General features: G+C 60.8%; 1 protein-coding gene across 10 annotated transcripts in view; it reads left to right on the top strand.

Annotated features, from left to right (window-relative positions):
- The window catches only part of PCBP3 (poly(rC) binding protein 3), a 213437-nt gene extending 187383 nt beyond the window's left edge, over window positions 1-26054 (top strand). For 3 of the 10 annotated variants that reach the window (XM_060009747.1, XM_060009748.1, XM_060009749.1), the window contains 12 exons: window positions 1146-1169; window positions 2311-2343; window positions 2704-2820; window positions 3650-3781; window positions 4602-4730; window positions 7723-7866; window positions 10707-10748; window positions 20108-20186; window positions 20622-20681; window positions 23480-23532; window positions 24330-24499; window positions 25291-26054. In XM_060009747.1, the coding sequence (XP_059865730.1) occupies window positions 1146-1169; window positions 2311-2343; window positions 2704-2820; window positions 3650-3781; window positions 4602-4730; window positions 7723-7866; window positions 10707-10748; window positions 20108-20186; window positions 20622-20681; window positions 23480-23532; window positions 24330-24499; window positions 25291-25327 (1020 nt within the window). In that variant the 3' untranslated portion in view covers window positions 25328-26054. The remainder of the gene's footprint in view (window positions 1-1145; window positions 1170-2310; window positions 2344-2703; window positions 2821-3649; window positions 3782-4601; window positions 4731-7722; window positions 7867-10706; window positions 10749-20107; window positions 20187-20621; window positions 20682-23479; window positions 23533-24329; window positions 24500-25290) is intronic. The other 7 variants (XM_060009754.1, XM_060009753.1, XM_060009750.1 and 4 more) reach the window with 7 other exon arrangements.
- Window positions 26055-27043: the final 989 nt, after the last annotated feature.

Below are 27043 nucleotides of genomic sequence, written 5' to 3'. Positions count from 1 at the left end.
GCCCCAGACAGAGCTAGGGAATATGTGTTTGTGTGTGTGCGCGCACGCGTGCGCTTGTGTGTGTGGGTGTGTGTAGAATCGTACACACCTATGTCTGCGCACATTTGCATATTTATCTCTAAACTGGGCTCCCTGAGTTCACACCCCCTATTCCAGTCCAATAGCACAGGGTTCATCCTGGCTCCTCTGTCTGGTGTTTGTACCATGAGAAACCCAGGGGACGGTAGGGGCTGGCATAGTACCTGGGGCACTGCTCTCCCTAGATTTCCGGAAGCTGGTGCTCACACCTAGAGCCTCCCCTTCCGTGATGGAGGGATGCTGACCGCCTTTCCTGCTCCCAGGGTGGGTGGCATTTGGTCAAGGTTGTCCGGAGCTGGGTTGTACCGTGGAGGACAGTCTGAGGTCAGATGCACGGCCCCACCTCCAGCAGCTGCTGCCACAGCAAGTACCAAACCCTGCCCCTGGGAGGTGAGGCGCCCTGACTGCCGGAGGGGCCACCACCCCGTGCCCAGCTGCCCTTTGCTGCCACAGCCCCTGCCGCACACGCGCCCTCCTGGCCTCGCAGAACTGAGGCGTTTCCCCAGGACACTGTGATCGCTGAGGGCTTCACTGTAATAAGGAAGATGAGTCTGATTGTGGAAGCTGCTCTCTGCAGCTGGAAGCAGGCTGGCCACGCCTCCCTGAGGTGCCGTGGCCGAGCCTCGTGGGTCTGTCCCAGGCAGGGAGGTGCCGCGACGGGCAGTGCTGGGCGGGAGCGCGTCTGAGCCGTTGCGGGTGCTCGGGAGCCTCTCAGCGTTCTGCCTTTCCTAAAAGCAGTCAAGTGGCAATAGCAGCGCTACACTTTTATGCGTCCCAGAATCACTGGGGGAGACTTTATCTCTCATCCGTTTCTCGCAGGGTTTCCTTGAGGCCTTAAGTGCGCGGCTGATACCTGTTGACATGTTTATCTGGAGCAGCTGGCCATTCTCTTTCTCTTTGTCTGTCTGTCGGTCAGAGGCAGGGCAGCCTGCCTGCCCGCTCCCTGCTGACCGTCCAGTCTCCCTTCCTCACTCATGACTCGGAAGCTGGACGGCCTCGGCACCTGTCACAGGATTTATGCTCCTTCTGCTCTATGACATCATCTTTCTGTGATTCTTTTCCTACAGGAAGTTGGCAGCATCATCGGGAAGGTAATTATTTATTTATTTATTTATTTTTTGGCTGCCTCGGGTCTTCGTAGCTATGCGTGGGCTGTCTCTAGTTGCGGTGAGCGGTGGCTTCTCTTGTTGCAGGGCACGGGCTCTAGGCGCGCAGGCTTCAGTAGTTGTGGCACGTGGGCTCAGTAGTTGTGGCTCGCGGGCTCTAGAGCACAGGCTCAGTAGTTGTGGTGCACGGGCTTAGTTGCTCCGTGGCATGTGGGATCTTCCCAGACCAGGGCTCGAACCCGTGTCCCCTGCATTGGCAGGCGGATTCTTAACCACTGCACCACCAGGGAAGTCCCAGGAAGGTAATTATTGTGTGAACTCTGCCTCTACCGGGGTATCTCAGAGGCACAGTGAGGTGTGGACCAGCCCTGTGCAGGGGGTGAGCCGCGCACGGTGCGTGCCAGGCGAGCAGTGGGGATCCCGCTGGAATCCTGCCCCGTCGCCTTCAGGCTGCACCCCCATGAGGCTGGTCGCAGAGCTTCCCGTTCTCCAGCCCTGTGGGAGCTGGGGAGTCACCCCCGAGACAGCCCCACTGTCCACCTGCCCTGGTGGCCAGTCATTCCTCCCGGGTTTGAGAGCTCAGGACCAATTCCCACGTGCATTCCTGGGAGCAGTCTCCCACCTCCGGCCTGAGTGGTGGTGAGTCCATTCTCAAAGGAGCGTTCCCCTGGGGAAAGTGAGCGCTGGTTTGGAAGCTGGGTGTGTGTAGGAGAGAGGTGGGCCAGGACCCCGCACCCCCATTCCTTGTGACCGTCTCTGGCTTCGCTGGTCCCTCGTGGTCCCTGAATGGTGGGGGAGCCCCCAGAGCTCAGAGTCAGGCTTCTTTTCACAAGTTCTTCATGGGATCGCCCGAGGACCTGGTCCCCGCTTTGCCGGCGGTGAGGCTAGGGGACGGGTGCAAACCCGCCCCGTGGAGCAGGTGCCCAGGCCAAACGTGGAGCCGCATCGGGTCCCTGGGGCCAGGTCTGCCCAGCCCACAGCCTGTGCCCTGGGCGAGGTAGCGGGCCAACTGGGGAGTCATGCATGTTGGGCCTGAAGCCCACCTTTGAGGGCTGGGGCGCCCAGCCTCCCGTGCTTGTGGTGGAAGCCCGAGTGACCCCCTCCCTTGTCTGAACTTCTGTTCCAGAAAGGAGAGACCGTGAAGAAGATGCGTGAAGAGGTGAGCTGGCGCCCTGAGCCGCGTGCTGTTTCTGGGAGGGCAGGAGGGAGGAGGCCAGGGCCTCCTAGCAGCTCTGCGCCCAGCCCCACACGGCCGGGACCCGCCGGGAGCCCCGCATGGCAGGGATGTGAGCGAGGGATGGCCATTCGGAGCCCCGAAGCACACACCAGCAGTTCAGGTGCCCTCCCAGTCACGACCGGGTCACAGCCAGCACAGTAGGACAGGACCGGCCATCGGTGCTGAGGCTCGGGCGCCACCAGCCTGCACGAGTCCCCGGTGGTCAGTAGGCCCTAGGATCCAGCCTACTGCCGGCCCCAAGGCTTTAATCCAGTTTCTGGGGTCTGCGTATCTCCCTCCCAGAGCGGGGCAAGGATCAACATCTCGGAAGGAAACTGCCCAGAAAGAATCGTGACCATCACGGGCCCGACAGACGCCATCTTCAAGGCCTTTGCCATGATCGCCTACAAGTTTGAGGAGGTAAGGGGCACCCCTGGGGAGCCCTATCCCGGAAGAGGGGACCTCTCAGCCCCTCTGCCTCCCCGGGGACTGCCCCCTCCAGTCCACCTGGTGACCGACCAGGGTCCCTCCTCCCCCAAGGCCCCCCTCCCTCACTGAGCGGTCCCTCGGGGCCTGCCCCCAGACCACGAGTCCTCAGGGAAGGCCTGGCACCGGCAGTGAGGCGGCCACGTCCAGGCCTCAGCCCTGTCCACAGCAGCTGACCCCCAGTGTGTTTAGCTTGGCTCGGATGTGGACGGACACAGGGAGAGCCAGGCCCGGGACACCTACGCGCATTTGTGTGTCTGTGCGCCTTTGTGTGCGTCTGTCAGAGACCAACCTTAAGCTTTTTATGTGTTTCCGAGATTTCTGAAATTGCTGGAAGTTATCGGAGATGCATTTCGTGTCTTTACTGGAAGGGTGATCAAGCCGGGGAGTAGGTCCTTCTGTCAAATGGATCCCCCTCTGTCCAAGCCCCTCTCTGCCCGCCAGGCCTTAGGGACAGAGGGCGGACCCTGAGTCCAGGCACCCTGGGCGTCTGCGCCCCACCCTGCGGCAGCAGCGCGACTGCACAGACGTGCACGCCTGGGGGTCCCCTCGTGTTCTCCAGCCGCCCCCCACCTCGTCCCCTGAGGCTGGCCCGGCCTCGCAGCCCCTGTGAGCAGCCCAGCCCGGCCACCGTGTCCTCCTGCTGTTCACCCTCAGCTGTTTGCCATCGTGCTTCTGCCTCCCCCTCGTCCTCGTCTCCCCCACCCCTGACAGGGAGCCTGCTAGGCTCTTGCGGCCGACGCACGTGCCTCTCCCTCCCCAGGACATCATTAACTGCATGACCAACAGCCCGGCCACCAGCAAGCCTCCGGTGACGCTGAGGTTGGTTGTCCCCGCCAGCCAGTGCGGGTCCCTGATCGGCAAAGGCGGCTCCAAGATCAAGGAGATCAGGGAGGTAACGAGCCCTCCCCACCCGGGAGCCGAGCGTGGGCGGTCAGGATGTCCCTAGGGCAGAGCACTAGCCGGGTCCCTGCAGACCCTGCAGCACAGAGCTTGCGGCAGGGGAGGGACGAGCCACGAGGCAGAGTGGCCGTGGGAGCCCCCGCTGCGGGCGTCACGCAGAGGAGCCCAGGCCTGACTCCCGGGACGTGGCCGTGGCACCCCTCCACCCAGTCCTGGGCTCCAGGGCACGGGCTCTGCTCCCCAGGAGGCCCCTGCTCCCACTGCCAGGCCCCGTTTCCTGAGAGTCGCTGAGCCGTCCCAGCTGGGGTGGGGCTTGCCTGAGGGGCCCACCTTACCTTCACAAGTTCCTCTCCCAAGGAAAGCCCGAGGCCTTCCCTTCCCCAAAGGATGGCAGCCCCCAGGCTTGATTCCTTCCAGGAAAGATGGCCACTCGCTTTAGGCCCTGTGACTGGGATCCGTCTTTCTCTGTGACCTCAGACTCCACAGAGAGAGAGAATTCCACACATTTGAAAAAAACCCTGCCTCCTGAGATGCCGCTCCGCACCCAGTGTCGCCCGCCCTGCCCTAGGTCCGCGGTGCCCGCCCTGCCCCGGGTCCGCGGCGCCCTGGCAGCGGCGGGCTGAGCTGGATGGGGCTGCCCCGGGGGCTCCAGACGGAGCGTGCAGAGGGCGTGGGGGGGTGACCTGGGGCAGCGTCGGGGGGTGTCCCAAGGCGTGCTGTGCCCTGGACGCCCCCGGGGGCACCCAGGAAGTGCCGCTGCAGTGCACACTGCCCCGCTTGGTGGGGTCCCTTCCGACGCCTGGTCTCTCCAGTCCACAGGTGCCCAGGTCCAGGTGGCCGGGGACATGCTGCCCAACTCCACGGAGCGGGCAGTGACCATCTCGGGGACCCCCGACGCCATCATCCAGTGTGTCAAGCAGATCTGTGTGGTCATGCTGGAGGTACAGTCTGTCCACAAGTCCGGGGCTCCTCGCCAGCCTGCCCCTCACTCCGTGCCGGCCGGGGCTTCTGAGCGCCGGAGGCCTCGGGGCCCTGAGGCTTCATGTGGTCAGGGCCGCGTGAGGGCGGGCCTCAGGGATGGCCTGAGGGAGAGCTGTGCTGGGGTGCAGGCTCCTGCCACCTCGGGTGGGTCGGTCGTCTTCACTGGGGACCTGGGGGGCGAACGGAGAACGTGGGGAGCGTGACCCCCTCCCCTCATTTCTGGAGTTGGATAAAGGGTTAGCAGTCCGTGGTGTGAGGGTCGTTCAGCAAAGGGTCAGTCCTTAAAAGTGGTGCAGGTGTGCCCTGGGGCCAGGTCCGGGCTGGAGATGCAGATGGAGTGAAGAGGCCCACGCCATGGACAGGACCCCACTGCGTGGGCCCAGCCTGCGGGCATCAGAGACGCCGCCGAGGTACAATGGGCAGGACTTAGGAAAAGCACACGAAAACGCCCCAACTTTGAAGACAGAAAGAAGTAAACATAAGGATTAACCAAAGGAGAAGCAAGGAAGGCACAGCTGAGCAGGAAAAGCCTCTCTTGAAAATCTGAGGGAAGAAAAACCCAAGATTGAAGTTTCAATCAATACCCAAACTGCTGCAAGATTAATTGAAGCTATCAATAATACTTGCTGGTCTTTCTTAAGCTAAAATGAAGTCATCGTGCCTCAAACGAAAGGTTTCGATACCTGTGCTGGTGGCCCGGCCCCCTGGGCCCCCCGCCCCGTGCCCGGAGCCCTTGCCGGAGGGTCTGCCTGAGGTGACAGCAGTCTCCTGCAGGAATTAGCCTCGGGGCGGGGGCAGCGGCGGGCTCTCCCTCTTTTGTATCTGACTTGGTGTTAAAGCACCATGTCCAACTCCTTAGAAAAAAATTTGTAGCGCTTTTATTTTCCTGAAGTATGATGCTGGGAAATCAAAAATATTTTTCTAGATATTTTGTTCTGAAGCTCTCCCCACACGCTGGTCACGGTGAGGATCTGTGTTCTCTTCAGTCCCGGCGCTGGGACCGCGAGGGGCCGTGAGGGTGGGTAGCAAGCAGGGCCCGGCACCCTGGTGTGCAGATGCCCAAGAGGCCTGGTGGGCGGCGGTGCCCGGGCGAGGCGGGGTGACGTGAACCGCTCCAGGAGGGACGCCGCCTCTGGTGTCCCCGACGAGGTCAGAACAGGACCCCTCCCACGTGGCCTTGCTCGTGCCACGTTTGTGGTCAGACGTGACCCCACAGGAGAGCTTGACCCCGTTGGCTGTGGGGCGCTGGCGCCCCCAGGGCTGTGAAACGGTGAACGCTGAAGCACACGGGCAGGCGTGATCGGTCCTCGAGGGACGGGGACGAAGCCTCCTGCCGTTGGTGTCACGAAGCCCCCGGAGGCCGGAGCAGCCACTTATGGGGGAGGAAGCGTCACCGCAGCTAGGAGCCCCTGGTCCGAAGTTAAATGAAGAGTGACTGGAGTTTCGGCCTCTGGGGTGGGGGGCTCCGCCCATGAAATCACTACCAAAGGAGGGAGGGGCTGCTCGAGGAGTGGCGGATCGGTGGAGAATGTGAGGGTCGGGCCCGCAGCCCTGGGTGGGGGGGCGTGTGCTCAGAAGGCCTCCCTCCACCAGAGGTCAGCTCGAAGGGAACCGGGCGTCATGGCCATCAGGGCCAGCGGAGGGCGGGCGCTGCCGTCGGCGGGGTCGGAGTGCACCATGGAGCAAGGTGACAGTTGAGGCTGAGAAGTGGGGAGCCCACCCCCCAGCTAAGGGATGGAGTGGGGTCAGCAGCAGAGTCCTCCTTTCGCAGCGGACCGAGTCCTCCTTTCGCAGCGGAAACGGTCACTCAGGGTAGTCACGCTTCCTGCCCAGTGACCCCTAATCGCCCTGAGACCACAGAGAGCCCCGCTGCAGAGGCGCCTGGACACGACCTCAGACGAGCCGGAGACGGGAGGACAGGAGCCCAGCGTCACCCACACGCGGTCAGCACACAGGCCCTCGAAGCAGCCCCTCTTGCTCTCCACAAGGTCACACAGCAGGCCAAGGTCACACTGTGTTCAAGGTCACCCAGCACACATCCAAGGTCACACAGTGTGTTCAAGGGCACGCAGCATGGACAAGGTCGCATGATATGGCCTGGGCTGAGAGTTGAAGCTGCCAACCCCTCTGCTGTCCCCACCTCCCTGTGTGTGTCTTGGGTTGGGTCACTCTGAGGTCACACTGCCTGGTGGCTGGGCCTGGGTGGGCAATGGCTGCAGGAAGTCCCAGCAAAGACAGGCCACCCTGGTCCCTAAGTTCTGTCTCTGGCTGGTGGTGCTGCTGACTCAGGACTCTCGACAACAGCCCAGGCCCAGCCCTGTGGATTTTGCTCCCAGGGAAGACGGTCACCCAGGCAAGGGGACAGGGGAGGGCCTGATGGCTTCTGACCAAGGGGTCTGGTTGACATCATCAGAATCTGGCCGACTCCTGGTGCTTGAGAATATCGTTCACCCCAAGATATGAATCCTATACTTTTGGACACAGAATAATGAAAGGAAATTGTAGCGAATTGCATCACAGCTGTGGACTATTTCATTTGGACTCTAAGGTGCATTAAATGATGGCTCTTTTCTTAAACAGTGAAGTTGGATGTTTCTCACTTTCCTGTGATTATGCCGACTGAACGTCAGCCCAGGCCACGCGAAGCCCCGGCACTGGCACCGAATCCCCGGGGGCTCTTTCCCGAGGACTGAAGGAGGGGGCCGCCCCTCTCAGAACGCGGCGCCTGTGCTGGCGCCTGGGGAGGGGCGCGGGCGCGGGCGGGGGCGCGTCCACCCGCCTCACCCGCCACCCGCCGCCTCCTGCTGCGGCTGTGTGTAGGGCGGTGGTCCCTGGCGGACCTGGGGGCTGGGGAGGGCGGGGGCGCGGGGGGGGGGTCGGAAGGAGGCCTCACGACTGCCCGCTGCGAAGCTGCTCTGACGCTCTCTCTCCCTCTCCTGTCCCTTTTCCTAGTCCCCACCGAAAGGTGCCACCATTCCCTACCGCCCAAAGCCCGCCTCCACCCCTGTCATTTTTGCAGGTGGTCAGGTAAGAGCCGAGCCGCTCTCGGCCTCCACTGCCAACCTCAGCCTCTTACTGCAGCCCCCGCCGCTGCCCGTTAGTGCACTCAGGTTTTCTCCCTCCTCACGTGCACGTGTCCCCCGCGCACGCTGGACGCAGAGCTCTCCCGGCACGCAGCCGGCCCTGGGGTGGATGCGGGCCACCGCGAGAGAGACCCACCGGGCAGCGTCCGCGGACAGAAAGGGCCAAGGCGGACGCCCTGTGGCGTCTGGGCCCAGGAGGACCCTGGTCCGGGCTCAGGCCTGCTCAGCCGGGCAGCACCGCCCGAGTCTAGCTTCCTGGTGTTTTTAGGAAGCTCGGAGGCAGCAAGGGCTGCGAGCGTTACCAGGGGTTTTATGACTCCTGGTTGAGGCAACTACGACTGTGAGAACTGGCCCCATCTCCCCTGAAATACACGTTCCCAACTTTCCACACACGAGCTCCCCCCAGGAGCACGTGAGGGAGAGACAAGGATGAAGGGGAGGCCAGCTGGGCATCCCGTTACAGGGACGACCCTCTCTCTCCACCCTGCCCCACGCTGGCCGCAGGCCCAGCAGGCCGGCCGTGGCCACTTCACACACCTGCTGTTTTGGTGGGAGCCCCTGAGCTTTCTCTCCTGCCAGGGAGGGCCTGGAAACCAGGGGTCATGGAGATTTCTGTCTGAGGCCAGTGATTGGCTTAGCGGGACCTGGAGGGGCCGACAGGGGGGCCGTGCCCTGTCTTCTGCCCTTGGGCACCGGGCTCAGAGGCGTCCGCCAGGAGCTCGCTTTGTGCCTTCACAGCAGGGTCACGGCAGCCGCGGTTGAGGGACTTTGCAAAGGCCAGGCCAGTGTACCAGGAGAAGCTCTGCGTCCAGGTGGCAGTGCTGTGTGCCTTGTTCGAGGGAGAGTTAGGACAGAGACTTCCCAGGTGACCCAGGACGGGAGGGCCGAGAAGGAAAAGAGGCAAATGCAAACTTTCCACGTTTTTCTGTGCTCTGGAAAAGAACCTTGTCCGGTTTCTCTCCCACTGAGCCCCGTGAGGTGAGGGCAGGGTCTGAGCTCCTGCGGCAGCGTTTGTGGCGAATCCCCGGGGGGAGGGGGCAGCGGCCCCGTGGTTCAGGCCAGCCGCAGACGGCCCGCCGCGTTCAGAGCTCCTTTCCTGCCGTGCATCCGTGATCAGCGGCAGGTGAGTTACCTGCGTGGCCTCAGCCCCAGCAAGCAAGCCCGCGATGATTCCACATGGAGAAGCGCTGGCTTTATTCAGAGGGGAGGCATGTTAACATGAGGCAGAGCCTGGCAGCCTCCCGGGCCCATCCCAGCCCCGCCCCGGCCGGCAAAGCAGGGCATCACCCATCCCCCAGTCAGGACCGCGAGGGCCCCGCCGCCGTGGGCTTCACAGGGGCTCAGCACCTTAACCCAGCGCCTGCGCCCCAGGGACAGGTAGTGTGGCCAGCGACTGACTAGTGTTGGTCGTCGGTGGGGGACAGGGTCACAGGAGGGTCACCGCAGCGCTGCAGGTAGCGGGCAGAGGGGTCACTGTACCAGGCCCCGGGCCCTCCCTGCCCGCGTGCAGAATGCGCTGCGCACCCAGGCTTCAGAGCCTCCCGCCTCCCCCTGTCCCCGGGAAGATGCCCGCACGCCCCTGCTGCCGAGAGGCACTTCTTGCCATCCCAGCAGTTTCGGTCCATAAAGATTTCATCCAGACGGAACCTGTGACCTGTCGTCTGTCTGTACCTCTGCCCTGAGACGATGGTAGGCGGTCCGTGCACTTCCAGTAGAACTAGAAACCATAACACCCGAGTGATGAAAAGATAAGTCAGAAACTGAAAGTGTCTGGGATAAAGAACGGCCAGTCGGGGAGCACGTGGCGGCACTGTCCCAGGGCCTGTCACGCTCGGGGACACGTTGGCGCAGTGCCTGGTGGCGTCCCACGGCCCCGAGCACGCACAGCCTCCCCGATGCGTGCTGTTTCTGGTCAGGTTCCTTTCCTTCCCCACGAGGTGCCCGCGCCTCCCCCAGACGGGGGCTCTGCACCTGCCCCACCTGCAGGCCTAGCGTGGCTGGTGCCGCACGTTCCACGTCACCGAGTCCCAGTGGCAAGTCTTTGTCTTTACTCTCCCTCGACTCTGTGTGGTTTGTTTGTTTTTTGGCTGTGAGTTTCTGGAAGCATCTTGGCTGAGGGACTGTTGAGGCAGGCGGGGCGGGCGGTGGGAGAGGCTTCGGGGCCCACACACACGCTGCGGCTACTCCGAGTCACTGTCTTGAAGGCAAGTGACACGGTGAAGGCAAAACAAGCCCCCTCTGGGAGCTGTGCCAAGAGCGTGCTGCCCCCGAGTCACAACGGCCGCCCGTCCTCCGAGGCTGGAGGGCGATCGGCCAACCTGTGGCTCATTTGGGTGCGTTTCTTACTTAATCTGGCCTTCCCAAAATTGGTTTTGAGTCAACTTTTAAAGTTTTCTCTTTTGTTGTTTGGGTTTCTTGGAGTAAATATGTCCTGAAAGTGTTTACTCTGATAGCCGCTTAAATTCTCAAAGGGTCAATAATCAGTGACTCATAGCGAGGGTCACCAGCTCGTTCTTAGATACTGCCAGCTGAGGGGCAAGGGAGTGAGAGTCGGAAGCCGGCTGCCTGGCCCTTCCCCTCCCCCCCCCCCGCCCCACCATGTGTCTGGTTGTAGCTCCAGCCACCGAGGGACCCGGGGGGAGGCTCGATGCCAGGACCCTGCCCCCAATCTCTGCACCCCGGGCCCTGGGAGCGTCGCCTCTCCTACGTGAAGGGGGAAGGCCTTAACCAGAGGGCCCGGGGCCTGCTTGCAGGAAAGCCCTTCCCGAGGAGGGCCCTCGTCCCGCAGGGGAGGCCGCGGTGGGGGACACATGGCTGCCGCTTCTCGAGCTGACGGTGTCTCTCTCTCTCCAGGCCTACACGATCCAGGGACAGTACGCCATCCCCCACCCAGATGTGAGTTTTTACTCTGTCCCTTCACCTCTCTTCTCGTCTCCACTTTCCTCCTACCTGCATGCCGCTGTCCATCGCTACTAATATTAATATTACACCATAATATTAATACTGTTCTCAGTGTTCCTGACCTGTGTCCTATCCATATGGCCCTGAGTAACCTTTAGTCTCTTAGCACTGATTCTGCTCCTGTGGAGGACTTGGCCTGACGTCCAATTGTCTTGATTGTGGCTGCAGTCCCGGCTATTCCTGCGCACGTGGGGCCTCGGGCGGGGGCCACGGGCCTGCTCTGTCCCCGGCGCCTGCCCTGGCGGGCGGGGACAGCTTGGGCCCCATGGGCACCTGAGCAGGCAGGTGATGTGTCATGAGCAGGGCTGCCAGGATACCTTGGATGGGCTTTGAACAACTGCTGAAGCTACATGCTCCCTTTCAGGCCCCAGTCGGAGCAGGGTCGGTGCATGCACGGGATCCAGGCTGTTGGGAGCCCGTGCGGCAGACGAGGCTCTGTTCTAGCGTTAGGACGCGCTCCACGCCCAGGGCCGCTCCGGACTGGGTTCCAGTCTGAGCGCAGTGTTGCTGCTGGAGGACTGGACGCCCCGAGCACACTGCAGGGGAGCCGCAGGCCACAGGGCTGTAGATAGGCTGGGCCGCGAGGCCTGCGCTGCTGGCCCGGGCAGCGGGGTGCAGGGAAGAGACGGAAGAGGTGGGTGGGTTTGTGTGCCACGGCCGCAGGCACGGCAAGCTGAGGTCCGACCCAAGAAGTGTCCTCTGTCCTGGGAAGGCAGGTCCACGTGCGCTGCTCTCGGAGGGCCAGTGGGGGGCGGGCTCTGTCCAGGCAGAGGGACCGCAGGTGACAGCGATGCCCGCCCATCTTGTGCAGACGCTCGCACTTTTGAACTGGCAGGTGAAGAGCCGGCCGCCTTAAGACGTAAAGTCAGGGCAGGGAGAGTTATGAGAATTCACCGACACTGCGTACATGTGAGATTCAATTCACTATCATTGCAGGACATTTCTATTGAATAGAAAAGAAAAACCAACGGCTTTTCCTTTTTAAAAAAATCCTCATTACGCAACACACATGAATCAAAAGTCAGAGGAAGCTGGTGGAGACGGGGCTGGGGGCCGTCCTGAGCCACATGGGGGACGCCTGCCCTCCCCATCCCACGTGACAGTTGGCTGTGACCCAGGGCACGGCAGGTGCTGGAACCCGGGGAGGGAGCCCGTCACCCACGTGGAGTGAGCAAAGCGTAGCACTGGTGGGGTCGGGACGGGCACCGTGGCGTGTGGGTTCCGTGGACCCCAGTAGAGCGCCCGCGTGGCGTGACGGAGATCGGAGGAGAAGCCGGTTTCCAGGGCGGCACAGCCTTCGCTCCCCGTGGCTGGTGGCCTTGCGCCTTTGGAAAAGCATCTGTGCAAAAGCAGACTCGGGACTCGGCACACTTGGTGGGCTGGGCCACGAGGGGCGGTTCACCCAGAGCAGTGAGGTGAGGCTCCGGCCCGCAGCCCATGGCAGACCTGCTTCCCTGCTGCCCGAGGCCTCTGCGCTGCAGGCCTGAATTCCTGGTCTGGATTCCCTAGGCCAGGGCACATGCACCGAGCGAGACCGGGGGACTTTGACTGGTTTGGTTGGTTGGTTTTCAAATCAATTGGTTGTTTTGCTCTTTCCATGTGGTTGTCTCAGTATCTCTGAAAAATGGGTAGTTTCAATTTTTTTTCGGATTTTAAACTAATTTATAGCTAGCTATTACATGGTTGCCTCATTGAGTTTGACAGAGATTTGAAACACTTGGTTTTTTATGGTGAAAGGGCTTTTGTGAAGGACCCTGCATTCCCCAGGCCGCACGTGTGACGGAGCAACTGTTAGGACAGAAGAGCAGGACTTTGATAAATGCTTTCCTTGCAGGAATGCAAAGTTGAAGGCTTGGACCATCACTAAGAATCGTTCAAAACAAAATAAAGTGGTGACGAGTGACCACGGCCAGGAAGGCACTTTTATCTAGCTTAATATTCAGTAGGAATTTTTTAAAAGCTTCATTTCTTAGAATGCAAATATAATAATTACAGGAAGTACTAATTTATTTTATAAGGTAACTGAATACACCATTTGAATATTTCAACCCCAGTGGCTGACACACACCCCACTGTCATCTCAGCCGCTAATTCCTTCCTAAGTCAGGCACAGACTTTGAGAAAATACATTTCTTAGAGCTGAGCATTTCTTCATCTAGAGCTAAAGTGTGCGCAGTTTTTCCTGCTTTCTGGTTTAACCCACGTAGGAATCAGGGCCCCACCCTCACCAGTCTCCCTCCAGGTTCTCGCCTGCCTCGGCCCTTGTTTTACCGGAATCCTTCTGGAAGCTCATAGCTCTTGGGCATTCGGAGAAGCCAAGGACTGTTGCATGACTGGGCCTGTCGCAGCTGCAGGCCTTGGTCACGGCTTGTGGCCAGAATGCTCCAGGACGGCCGCCCACGGGTCCTGCCCGAGGGGTCGGGTGTAGTTTCAGACACGAGGAAGGACCATGGTGGCCACAACTCAGGACGCAGGAGCAGATGCGAAGCCCGGACAGACACAGCATGGCCACCACCGCTCTCTCCCACCTCCGCTCTTTCTGTCCCTGCGCTGATTACACCAGGAAGAAATTGGTTTCTTCTGGGAGAAATCAGTCAACGTCAGGCACGCCCTCACGTGTGAATCTTATTTCTACTCTTTAAAGTTTCCAAGTCACTCCCTTACTTAGCATCCCCTCATTAAAGGAGTGCTGGAAGCGAGCAGAATCGAGACCAGAAGCCAGCTGGGCCGGCGGCCTCCCTTGGAGCCTGGACATGGGCTTTCGAGGGGCCCTCGCCAGAGCTGGGGGCTAGGAGCAGCGGAGCTGTCGGTCCCCGCGACGCTGGGTCCCAGCAGAGGGTGTTGAGTATCTGGGGGTAGATGGGCGCCGTGTTAGCCGGGAAGCTCGTCACTTAGAGAGTTAGCAGTGGGGAAACTGGGAACGAGTGAGTCATAGTAAGTAGAAGAAACCAGTGGGAGCGCACAGCTAGACCCCGTGCAGACGGTGGTCCCTGGGGCTCTGCTCACAGTGGACACAGCCGGGGATGGAGTGCCTTCCCCGCCCACCTCCTTGGTGTCCCCCTCCGGGAGCCCGCAGGGAGGCGCCATTGAGGCTGCTCCTAGCATCTTCACGGCCACCCCGCCGACGCCCGCACCTCTGGCTCTTTGTTCTTCCAAGATCCGACGATCTTCAATCCTCTCCTTTCGCAGCTCGGAGTGGCGGGGAGGCGCCCCGGCCTCACCTTCCGCAGAGCAGGAAACAGGGGCAGGTTAACTCTTGCCCCCGCCCCCTCCCCGGGGTTGCACACCCTCTCCTCGGAGCTGAGCTCTTCAGTGGCACGGCCCTCAGCCCGCCCCTCCCAGAATCAGAATCTGCATTTTCACAAGACCCTGGGTAACTTGTTTGCACGGAAAGTCTGAGAAACACCGATAAGGAGGACTGAGAAGGGAGAACACAGATCCAGTTGAAGTCCCAGGGTTAGTGGATAGGATGGAGGGAGGGAAGCTTCTAAGAGATGAGCACAGAGAATTTCTCAGAATCAATAAACAAAAAAACCTCACATTCAGGAATCCCAAGAAATCCCCAACTCGATCAAACAAAATCCATTTTAGACGCCGTCCAAGTAAAGCCGCGTGACACCAAAGACCAGAAGTGAATCTTCCGAGAGGAGAGAGAGAAGGAGTATTATAAAGGAGCAATTGTGGTGGCAAAAGAAAAGAAAACAACTGTCAACCTAAAATGCAACCTCCAGAGGATCTCCCAAGTTACAGACGTTTTCAGACAAACAACTGTGACCTTCTAAGGGACACCGGTCAGTAGAAGGAGAATGATCCCAGAAGGAAGGCTATAAATGCAAGAAAGAATGGTGAGCAAAAAAAATTACCATTTCTTTCCTTAACATAAGCACAAATCATAAAGAAAACATTGATATTTTTGACTACATTAAAATTTAAACATTTGGGTCAATGAAGACAAACTTTTTAAAATCAAAATCAATGCTATCTAATTGCTGGGATTAACATAACAGAGCTAAATGGGCACCGACAGCATACATAAGATTAGGATGTGGCTGAGGGGATTAAAACATCCTGTAGGTCATTGTATCGTTCAGGAGGAAGGCAAAGATATTGAATTAAGACTAAATGGGGCTTCCCTGGTGGCGCAGTGGTTGAGAGTCCGCCTGCCGATGCAGGGGACACGGGTTCGTGCCCCGGTCCGGGAAGATCCCACATGCCGCGGAGCGGCTGGGCCCGTGAGCCACGGCTGCTGAGCCTGCACGTCCGGAGCCTGTGCTCCGCAGCGGGAGAGGCCACAACAGTGAGAGGCCCGCGTACCGCAAAAAAAAAAAAAAAAAAAAAAAAAAGACTAAATGTACGTGTTAAAATTTCAAAGTGGTGACTATCAGAAACACGTTCACTTTCATAACTTCCAAAAAGGTACGGAGGGGAAAGCGGGTGGCAGGAAAAGATTAATCAGCACAAAAGGAAGGGAATGAAAAAAAGAAAAGAAACCCTTGAAGATCAGGACAATTAAAATAAGATGATGACAGAAATTCATCTACATCTGTGGGTAACTGTAATCAGAGCGGGAGAAACTTTCCAGTTAAAAAACAAAGGCTGTCAGAGGGTTTTTTAAGAAAAGCTAAACAAAAAGACAAGGAAACAGAAACAAAAAAATATATCGGTTTTTTTTTTCAAGAGACACACCTAAAGAATAAGGACCTAGAAAAATTAAAAGAACAGAAAATCTATTCTAGGAAAATACTAACCCAACGAAACAATACACCATTATTATTATTAGTGGGGGAAAAAAAACTTTACAGGAAATTACTTAGTCATTACTTATTGATAAATGCTTCACTAGAAGATAAAACATTTAAGTTTGCACCTAAAACATAGCTTCAAACATATATAAAGGAAAAAATTAACAAACCATTAAGAGAATTTAACAGATGTTGCCGTGGAACCTTAACAGACCTCTTTCAATGAAGGCCAAGTAGACAAGTACAGAGATTCTGACAGTGCAACGTGAGCCTGAGTTAACCGACGTGCACCGAACACCCCCCCAGCACAGCCACTGAATTCATGAGAACGTTTGCACAGCTTGATCACACCCTAGACCGTAAAGAAGACTCAGCATCTTTCAAAAATCGAATCAGATGGATGACTCTCTCCCCATAGAGCAATTAAATTGAAATCAGTAATTAAAAGGTGAATTTAAAAAACAAAAAATCTTGTCGTTATTGAAAGTTAAAGAAGACCAGAAGACCACAGTGAGTGGAGAGACACACGGTCCTCCTGGAAACGACCCCAAAGATCTTTCCAGGTTGAGGTACAGATGCAGTACAATCGCACACAAAATCCCCGCAGGCTGTTTGGAATTTTCCGTGAAAGAGGAAAAGCCAAGAATCACCAAGCTAGTCACGCAGACGACATCTGATAGGATAGTCCTTACAACGTAAACAAAAACCCACTCCTTGTGTACCAAGAACTTCAACACGAGAGAGAAAAATATAGCACTTATAGAAGAAAACAGTATCTTTCAGTTCACAGATCAGGGAAGGATTTCCTAAAGCAGAAGCACAAACCATAAAGAAAATAGTGATGAATTCAACTACATTAAAATCTTTAAATTCTGTTTCTCTCAAGGCTCCATAAGGAGAGTGGGGAAAGATCTTTTCAGCACATATAACTGGAATAGGATTAGTATCTGAAATAGTGAATCAGCGAAAAACAACCCAAGAGAAAAATGGGCGAAAGACACAGGCATTTCACAGAAGGGGAAACGGGACTCGCAGACTAAACCACGAGGCGGCCCGTCCCTAGAGGCGAGCGCTGGCGCGTGGCATGTCCGTCTGCTGATGACTCGTGGAGCCGTGCGCTTATGAATCCTTCTGACTTGTCGAGTGTTTGTCTATGTTTTATGTTCTGACACAGAGTTCGGTGGAAAAGGCAGTTATGGAGAAATGTCTGTGACTGACGCCTGCCCGCTGGCTCCGCCCTCCACCCTCCCCTCCTATCTTCCCTCGCAGTGGTTTGTAGGCACTGGCCAGATTAGAAAGTCTGATTCTCGTTTTGTTTTGTTTTACGGCAGAAATATCTCGAAAAGTGGGAAGTCCCCTTAGCACTTAGTGCTGCACCCTCCTTTACAAATGTAGAAATGGAGGCAAAGTTAAGGCCAGAGCCTTAACAGACAGAGAGATGCCAGCTGACACCCATCCGCCCACCCGCTCGAGGGACGGGTGCTCCTCCAGGCACCACCGTCCGGTCAGTCCTTCCCGAGATGTCACTTTATATTCGTGGGTGCCTGAGGGGGGATCTATTTGCTGGTGTGGCCACTGTTTCATACAGAGCAGCAAATCCACTGCAGTGGGACAGGTCAGGGCCTGAATCCCTGCACTCCTGCGTGCCAGACTCTGCAGGTGCAGCGGAGCCCACCGCGCGGGTTATCTGGCCGTGCCTATAACATGCGTGGCCGGCGGGTCACCCATTTAACTGAGAGCAGGTGATGGAGAGGCCAGAGGAGCGCCCGCGGGTGCAGGGGCTGTGGGTGGCCAGGTGGGGACGCCCCGCGGGTTTGCGATGTTCATTCACCCCCAACTCACGTGGGCAGCACTTCAGCCTGCCCATCCCTCACGTGGCACCGGGCCTCGCAGACAGGGGCACGAGGCCCACGGAGACCAGATGTGCCCATCTCTCCAAAGCTGATCAGTGTTGGAGGCGACTCCGACCAGTTCTCCCGCCCCCAGAGCCCCGCTCTCCCCTGCCATCTCGACCAACGCACAGCAGTGCACTCTTGGAGACTCGGGGACACATAGGAGAGGGCCCTGCCCTCATGGGGACCATGCCAGCCCGGCCGTCGGACACATAAGCATGTGACGGGGGTAACATCGCAGACCAGGAGCAGAGAGCAGCCTGGCCAAGGCCCCTTAAGCCCTTCAGGTGCCGCAGGGCCGCCCCTCGGGCTCCCCGCTGACCCCCGGCCCCGGGTGAAGGGCTGGAACCCCCAGGACGCCAGTCCCGCGCCAGGCAGCTCTTCTTGCACCAGTGCGGTGTCTGCACGAAATCCCAGTGACGGTCAGAGCAGGTGGCCTGCCTGCCCTGGGCTGGGCTCTGGACAGCCAACTGGATGTTTGTTGTCTCCAGAGACGGGGTTTCCTCCTCCATCCTAGGAACTTGTGTTACCTCCTTGTGAGGAGACCTTAGACCCGGTTCCAGCGCTCCGTGTAGGTGGGCTCGGGGCGCAGACGCCGCCCGGTGTCCCCGTGATTGGGGGCGACGATGTGCTCAGGGGAGGCGGGGTTGCAGGACCCAGTCGGTGCCCCCCACACACACCCTCATGCCCCAACGCCCATGGGTCCTTGCCACATTTCTTATGGGCCCCTGGAAAGAGGAGCCGTTGCTAGGGTGCCCGAGCCGCGCAGCGGGGTCTCCCACCCTTCAGCGCCTTCCCTGCGGGGTCACCTCACCCGTGGCATGGCAGGTACGGGTCCCGTCACACCTCTTGTCCCCAAGACTTGGGTTGGTGTCCCCATAGCGGTGTTTCCCGGGTGTGCTCTTCTCAGGGGGCTTCTGTGCATGTCTGCTCAGGCCACGCTTAGCTCAGTGGTGTCAGTCACAGGGCAGACCTGCCGGGCAGCAGGTGTGCTGTCGGCCCCCGACGCCCCCTCACTGGGGACTCTCAGGGCTGAATCTGACCTCAGGCCACCACGTCCCCGCCCCAGAGCTGCCAGGCATGACACCTGCATCTGGGATGAGGCCGGTTCTCTCCGAGCAGGCCCACCCCCAGAGTGGGGAGAGGCCCGGGGTGGGGGAGGGCTTGCCGTTTCCGGGGAGGGAGGGAGGGAAGAGGCAGCCCCACACTGGCAGATGCCACAGGAGCGGCCAGGAGACACCAGAGTTTGGCCGCAGACACAACCCACCCACATCCCAGCAGCAGCACAGCGGAGGTTCTACCGGGAGAATGTGCCCGGAGGCCACAGGCTGGGCACGGCTCGGCCCCTGGGCCCCAACCTGTGGAGGCAGGAGGAGGCCGGACTGGCCGGCCAGCGCGCCACCAGCCCTGTCCCCACGGCCGCACCTGCCGGACACGTGACGGGGTGGCAGGCTCTCGGGAGGAGCCCCCGTGGGGCAGCCGTGATCCCCCACGTACTGGGAAGGGGTGTTCGGCATTTGTTAGGAGAGCGCGCCTGGCCCCTGGGAGGCCAGCAGCATCCCCACTCCTCTGTCGCCCGAGGGCTCGCCCGTGAAGGCCATGGACGTGGAGATCCCAGCGCTCGTACCTGCCCCCACCCCCGACACGTTCTGCAGAATGGGACCCACGTGGTGACTGGTCAGACCCTCGTCTCACCTGGGGGCGCCCTCCATGCTCCCTGGGTGCCCACACCTGCCAGCCGCAGGGGCTCTGTGGAGGCCCCATGCCGGCCTCCGGGCTCTGGAAGCATTCGGGCCGGGCTTCCTTTGTGAAGGTTGGGAGTTGAGTGCACGTCCTGGAATGTCCTGGCCCTCTCTCCGCTCTGCTGGAGATGTGGGCCGGGCCAGTGGGTGAGCCAGGGCTGAGGACACGCCCGGAAGTCTCCAAGGCCGGGGGTCCCAGCATTCAGACAGCCCCTATCTTCTGTTATTTGTAGTGTTTACTTAAGAAGTGAAGCTCAGATAAAATAACTAAAGAAACTGCATTTCAAAGCCCCCACCAATGTCTAGTGGCTGGGGGATGGGGGCCAAGGGGCAGGTGACAAGGGATGGGGCACGGGGGGTGGGGGGAAGGGGCATAGGCGTGGGACCCCCCCACAGGAGCCCTGCACCCTCTTGGCGGCCCTGCAGCTCCCTCGGTGGAGCCTTCCAGCACTGCTTCCTGTAATCCTGGAGGCCGCAGGGGGCGGGCGGTGGGCCCCACAGGTGGCCCCTCCAAGTCGCCCCATGGGTAGAGTGAGGGCCTGCGGGGGAGGATGCCGGCCGTGGGGTGGGCCAGGCCCAGGGCCGACCCACCGATGTGAGCGGGTCCCGCGAGTGACAGCGTGACGTTGAGGCACTTGGGGCCCAGCGGGTCCTGCTCCGTGGCTCTAGACCCTCCCCGTGGAGCCCGGGGGCCCGCCTGGCCGGGGGCCGAGGGAGGGAAGGACTCGGCGTGCCTGCCAACCGACACGGCCCTTTGGTTATCCCAGGCCAAGTCCTTGCGTGCTGCTGCGTCTGCCATGTGTCGCATGGCCCCCTTTCTATCTATCTGTGCAGACTTCCGTTACGCGTTTTTAATTTGGTGTGACTTGTACTCGATGACAATAACCTTCTTAGCTCTCGTGTCCCTCCTACCCCAGCAGTTGACCAAGCTCCACCAGCTGGCCATGCAGCAAACCCCCTTTCCTCCCCTCGGACAGACCAACCCCGCTTTCCCCGGTACGTACCCAGCCGCCCTTTCTGACCTCCTCTCTTCTCACCTGGGGCCTTTCTCTTTCCGAGCGGTCTGTGTTCAGGGCAGTGAACGGAACAAGTACAGCTCTGGAGTGAGGGCCAGGGACGCGGCGCTCTGCACGCTGCCGCGGGTGGGCGGGGGTATCTCTGTGCGTCTCCATGACGGGTCAGTCACCCTACAGCTGGCCTTCCCGAAGGAGGCACCCCCCCCTCGAGGGTCCACCCTGCTCTCTGCTGCCCACCAGCCGTCGGGGAGGCCCTCCTGCAGGAGGTGGTGCACCCGCAGGGCGGCTCGCCTGGGATGGCGTCCCCGTAGCTCAGAGTGGCGCACCAGTCAGACTTTGAGCTTCCCTAGTTGAAGTGACCTTGCTTCTCTCCTTGAGGGCAAAACATTAAATCTGTTTCTTCTTTGCTCTCCAGGAGAAAAGCTGCCTTTACACTCCTCCGAAGAAGCTCAAAATCTGATGGGCCAGTCGTCAGGTAAAAGAAAACCACGCTAAAGGGAGAGCAAGCAGGCCAGGAGGGGACCTGGTGGGAGGAGGGGGCGAGGGGGCTGCTGGCCAAGCGCCTCGGGGAAGGGACGCCGGCGCCACCCAGGGCCGGGGCCCAAGTGGCTGGCCCCAGGTCTGCACACGTGGCTCCCAGCTTCCGCCCCGTTCCTGCTGGGAGCGTGGTGCGTCGGCTCTGACTGGGCTCGGGGCACAGCTGCCCTGTCATCCAGAGGCCCCACCTGTGTGTCATTTATTCTCCCAGTGGCACAGCGTGTGGGGGTCTGGAGTGAAGGGCTGACCACGCTGTGTGCCTTCCAGAAGTGTGTTTCATGGGAGATGAGATCACTGTGGCCTGGATTTGCACTAAAACACCCCCCGGACAGGGCAGGGCGTGGATCCGCAGGTCCTGTCACCCAGGCTTGGAGCAGTGGGCGCGGCCCGCTCACAGGCCATTGGGGAGCAAAGCCCCTGGAGGCATGTGGCCCGGACCTGCCAGGTTCCCTGGGAGGGAGGCGGCCCCCACGCTCCCATCCCCACCCACACGGGCCTCGTGAAAGCCTGGATCAGAGCAGAAGAGCGAGTGCCGGCTAAAGGGGAAATGCGGGAGAGACCTGTGTGCAGCGGTCGTAGCTGTCACCCCCACTGGTGTGTTCCGGGCCTCAGGGTGCCTCCGCCCCTCACCCATCCCTCAGGACCACGTGGGCCCAGCTGAGACCACGGGGCTCAGGAGGCGTCTCTCCAGCTGGGACCCCAGCTCTGATGCTTCATGCGCTCGCTGTGGGCTTCTCGGCGCAGCCTTTAAGTTAATGCAGAATTGAATGAGTGAAAACTAGAGAAGAGCATTTATCGAATGTTTCTGATTTTGGAACTGGATACCAACCTTTACAAAGTTATGTGTCTGGTGATAACACATGTTTGGGTGTCTGTACAGTTTATAACGTGACTGCAGATAATTGCCCAGCCATCGTCTCCAGGAGACGACCTGGGGACTCCAAGCACCGGGCTTACCTGGGACACACAGCCCCCACCCCACCCCGACACGGCCCTCCCAGCACAGCCTCGGGGACGTGGGACCCGTGTTCACATGCCCCCGTGACGACCTCCCTCTCCAAGGCCCCGTGGGACCCAGAGCGCTCACACACCACACTTGCACGCGCACGCGCACGCTCCCGCCACGGCCGCGGGTCAGGGAGGCCGGGCGGTGGTCGCGTCCTCACCCTGAAGGCCACGCCACGCCGCTTCCCAGGCAGCTGGCCTTTGTGTGGGGGAAGCAGCATTCGTGACTCATGGGAAGCTCACCAGTGGGCGTGACTTCGGCCCCTTTTAAAAGAAGCCCCCTGATCAAACATCATAAGCTATAGGTGAACACGTGTGACCCCCCAGCTGTGTCACCCAAACCAGGAGGCACCGCACGGGACTTGGGACCAAGGAGATCTCTTAAGTGACATTTTAAATGTCACTAAGGATTGAATGTTTATAGATAGTTGAACAACTAAGTAACTGTATTGAAAATACCTTTATGAAAAGAGATAAAGAACAGAAACTCCAGGTTTAGCTGTGAAACAGAAAAATGATGGATGGTCTGGGGTGAGTTAGTTTGTTCAGCATAGCTGAGCCCCGTGCTCCGCGGGCCCCAGAACAGGCCCGGTCTCACCGGGTCCCTGTGTCCTCGACACCGATGGCCACGGCACATCCGGTTCCGGGGACACACGTGCCATGGAGGAGGATGCCTGTGGGGCCGGGGGCCGGGCAGTCGCCTTTGTTGGGACCCCTCGGGGCCTTGTGGGGATTAGCCTGAGGGGCAGGGGCCAGGGAGGGAGGAGCGTGGGGTGGGAAGAGGGCTCTGGTTCCGGAATATTCCGAAGGTGCGTGAGCCGGGTCTGCTATAATGTGCCACGGGGAAGGTGGGTGGAGCTGGGGGCTCCGGGTCTGGGCTGAGCTGCGGGACCCACGACACTGGGACACACGGGTCTGGGGCAGGAAGAGCGGGGTCACGGCTGTGGGCTTTGAGTTTGAGACGCCTCCTGACGGGATGGAAGCGCCTCGTACACAGGAGTGTGTCTGCCCCAGTGTTCACCCGCGAGGGCAGACGCTGCGTCCCCTCTGGGCCCCTCACATCCCACCTGCGTTTTGTGATCACTGTTTCCAAAGTGAGTGTGGATCTTGTCCTTGAACCCTGAGAGGCTGGCTCTGACTTGGTGGGTGCTGAGCTGACATTTGTAAAGACAGAAGCTGGGCGTGTGATGAGCTGGGCCTGGGTCTCGGCCCAGGACGCCCTGTGGAAAGGCACGGCCTCCGCTGCCCGGCTCTCGGGCCTCCTTGCCCCCACCGGAAGCGCTGCCCGGGGGCGGGGTCCGCAGAGCGTGGGAGGGAACAGGGGCAGCGGAGGAGGCCTGCTGTCGGGTCTGGGGGCGGGAGGGTGGGCACCCAGGACTGGCGTGACCAGTGCGGCCCGTTCTCGGGGCGCCAGGTGGAGCCACCAGGGTGTCTGTGAAGGGCGTCTCGAGAGACTACACGACACAGCAGACAAGTGACATCATGTCGTGCCCAGAACGAAAAAGTGAACCTGCATCCTGCTGGGTTCCTCTTCCTTGTTTGAGAGACGCTGGGGTCAGGAGGGTGGTGGCAGCCTGGGACAGAGCGCTCACAGGCCGCGGCCCCCGGCTGTGCAGACCCTCCCCTGGGCAGCCCCCGGCCCTGCCTGCCTATCGGCCCAGCGGGGCCGAGCGCCGGGTGCAGCGCGAGCAGCCTTCTGCCCGCCTAACCGTCTCCCCTCACTGTGCCCAGGTCTGGACGCCAGCCCCCCCGCCAGCACTCACGAGCTCACCATTCCCAATGATGTGAGTATGCCGGGCCCCGCCCATCCTGAGCCCGTGTGTGCCCCTCCCCTCCCCTGCCCTGGTTAAGCAGCTTAATGCCCACGGGGGTGGGTGATATCACCCCCAAGATACCAGCCAAGGAAGCAGCTGGTGGCGCTTCAGGGGTGACTCGGAATTCAGATGCCGGAGCTGCCTGGGGACCCCGGCTGCCCCCATTTGAAGGCCCTGCCTGGTTCAGGGTCAGCCCTGAGAGTAGGTGGCCCAGAAGTGCTCCATGGGCCCTCGGAGGGCCTCACACACTCGCCTCACACACTCAGTTATCTCCCAGCCACCCTCTGGATCCCTGGTTTATCCTAAGAATGTTGACTCCGATCCCCAAACCAAGACAACAGGGTGGGTGTGGGGCACGTGTCCTAGAGGGGTAGCTGCCTGAGGGCGGCATGGTGATGGCTGGGGACACGGCCTCTCCAGCTCCCGTGTCCACTCAAACATACATCCCTCCAGCCCGGGGGCGTGGCCTAGAGGGGCCAACATGGCCTCGGGCCCACGGAGGACGCTGGGCCGGGTGATGCGGCCGCATGGCCGCTGTGTCTTGATTTGGCGGGACTTCTCGCGGTCGAGGCCAAGCAGAGGCCAGGCACCCGCGGCTCCCATCCTCCAGCAGGAGGGGCGTGGGCGTGCCTCTTCCCTCTGGAGCGTGTGACGTGCTGGGGGTGGGCGGGCCAAGGCAGTGCTTCCGGCAGCTTCCCCAGCGGCTGGCAACGCACACGGGCTGCGGTGGATTCTCCTCTAAGAAGCTCCTCCGTCCTTTCTTCCAGCTAATAGGCTGCATAATTGGACGCCAGGGGACCAAAATCAATGAAATTCGACAGATGTCTGGAGCGCAGATCAAAATCGCCAATGCCACGGAGGGGTCGTCAGAGCGCCAGATCACCATCACGGGGACCCCGGCCAACATCAGCCTTGCCCAGTACCTCATCAACGCCAGGTGAGGCCGGCCAGCCTGCACGGGCCTGCACGGGGCTGCCTCCCGGGGCCTCCCGGGGAGGTCCCTGGGGTTTGGAGCTGCAGGGGGGCTGCTTCACTGGCCTTTCCTGGGACCTCCGGCCTTCTGCCCACGGGGACAAGCTGGGGGTGGCCTGGCCAGCACCTGCCCCGTGCCCACCCCACGGTCTCTGCTCGGCAGAGGCCTGGGTCTGGGGTCATCGAAGGTCGTGAAAGGCTCTGTAGTTTCAGGGAACAGGTCACGGGGTTTCTCTGCTCTCACACATCTGTGGTTTTAAAGACCCCCCGACCCAGACACGTGGTGGGCGGCTGCCAGGGAACCGTGCAAGGGTCTGAGGTCACACGCTGGGGCACAGGGAGGTCCTGTGGCCGGAGAGCCAGGGCGGAGCTCCTGGGCATAGCGGACACCTCCCTCGGCCTCCCTGCTGAGGGCGACCACACCCAGGAAGCCTCCAGAGCCGCGGCACAAGGGCCCTGCGTCCCTCTCCCTGGCAGGGTCACTCCCACGCCCCTCCCGGCAGTGGCTGTAGAAACAGTTGTGGCAGCCTGGGCCTGTCCTGGTGGCTGTCGTCACGCCCCATGTGGTGACAGGTACATGGGCCCCTGTGGCGGGGAAGGAAGGCCCCGTGGCTCTGGTCCTCGGTCCTCAGCTAGTGGCCACTGCGCTGTGAACCAGGACCGTCCGTGGCAATGAGGAGGGAGGCGCACGCCTCTAAGGGCTCCTGCGTCTGTGAGGACATGGTGACCTGTGCCCTGTGCCCTTGTCTCTTCCAGGCTGACGTCCGAGGTCACCGGGATGGGCGCGCTCTAACCCCGCCGACGTCCCCACCACTCGCCTCTGCAGACCGCCCACCCCCTCGCAGATATAGAGGTTTCTTTACTACAGAAGGTGTCTGTGCCCTAGAGATGCACCCACAGCGCTCCATCTGTGTCTGTGAGCCCCCGGCTCCGCCCCGACGCTGCTCCAACTTCACTTACGCCCGTCTCCTCACGCGTTGGCATGCCGTGTTCATTATTTTAAATGCTTTGGGGCCACTCCCATCTGTGACGTTGTAGAAACGTTGTTCCTTAGTGTCCGTGTAACTGTTGTTTTAAGACTTGGTTTGACATTTGGACAGCGCTTCCAGCAGCCGTCCCCTCCAAGCCCCAGGAGCTGTGGCCGCAGGGAGCTGCCCCTCCCCGGTCCCTCGGCCTCGGCTCCCGTGGCCACACGGGTCAGCGCCGGGCAGGGTGCACGTCTCCCTTTGTCCGAGGGCAGGAGAAAGGAAGGCTCGGGGTCCTGACCCGGGGTGCGGGGCGAAGCGGGGATGCTGGGCCCCGGGCGTCTTCGGGGCTGAGAGTGGGGACCGGCCGGAGGCGTCTCCGCACCGCGTCCCGGCTCAATAAACGTGTGCGCTGCCCCTCGGTTCTGGCCCCTCTCTGTGCCCCCCACGCTCAGACGCCCCCCCGCCACGCTCGTGCGGCCGCCTGCCGCCCAAGGAGCAGGTCCTTCTCACCGAAATCGCCCTCCCACCCTCTCCCACCTTTAAACAAGTCATTGTCTGACTTCCACGAGTCTTCTGGTTTTACTTTTGCAAAACTGCGTGGGGGGCAAACCCCAGCCCAGTGTCAGGAAGTAAGCCTGCTGCCCCGCCGCGCCCCGGGCACGGTGGCCCCTGCGCTTCCCAGCGGGAGCCCGCACGCACCCTCCTCCCGGCTCAGCTCGCCTGTGCTCGCCTGAGGAGCCCGCTGCACCCCTCTCGGCGCTGAGGCCCTGGAGGGCCCAGGCCTGGGGCAGACAGCTCTGCCTGCTCGCGTCAGAGGTGGGCTCACGGCCCCGAGCAGGTGGGCGGCCGGGAGGTGAGGCAGGGCCAGCCCCGCGGGGGCACTGCCCTCCCTGCATCGCTGGGAGTCCGCGTGGCCTGAGGGGCCTGCCCTGGTGCCCGCCCCTTGGCAGGAGCCCCTCCTTGTCTGCCCCACTCCCCGGGCTCCGGCCAGGCCTCCGGTGCTCGGGCCGCCCATGCACACTCCTCCGCCCTCCCGGGAGTCCCCTGGTCGAGGTTGGGTGCGCAGCATAGCGGCGCCCGCCACACCACAAGCCCAGGGCTCGGGGCTGCGGTTCACTCACGCACCCACCGGCCACGTGCCGGCCTCGCTCAGGGCCTGGGAGGTGGCGGGGCCGAGGTGGACACGGGCCTCCCTCTGGGCCCCTCGGTCAGCTTTGGGGCGGCGGGTGGCCGGTAGGCAGGGTGAGGAAGTGCCTCAGAGAGCCAGAGTGGCCGTGGGCAGAGCCAGGCGTGAGGAAGACGTGGGAAGTGCAGCGTTAGCGTGGGGCCCCGGAGGTGCGGCCCGCGGCGCACGCGTCCGCAGGAGAAGAGCAGGCGGAGGGGCGGCCGGGGCGGAGCAGCTGCAGCGGGGGCGGGGGCCAGGGGAGCCCTGGAGGCTGCGGGGCTCACAGAGCGTGCGGCTCAGCCAGGTGCACTGGTTCCGGAGGCATCCGAAGGAAGAATGAGCAGGATTCCCTTGGGAACCGAAGTGTGCTGTGGAA

The sequence above is a fragment of the Delphinus delphis genome, chromosome 4 (assembly GCF_949987515.2).
Source record: "Delphinus delphis chromosome 4, mDelDel1.2, whole genome shotgun sequence".
NCBI lineage: Eukaryota > Metazoa > Chordata > Mammalia > Artiodactyla > Delphinidae > Delphinus > Delphinus delphis.
This window is presented reverse-complemented; position numbering and strand designations above follow the sequence as displayed.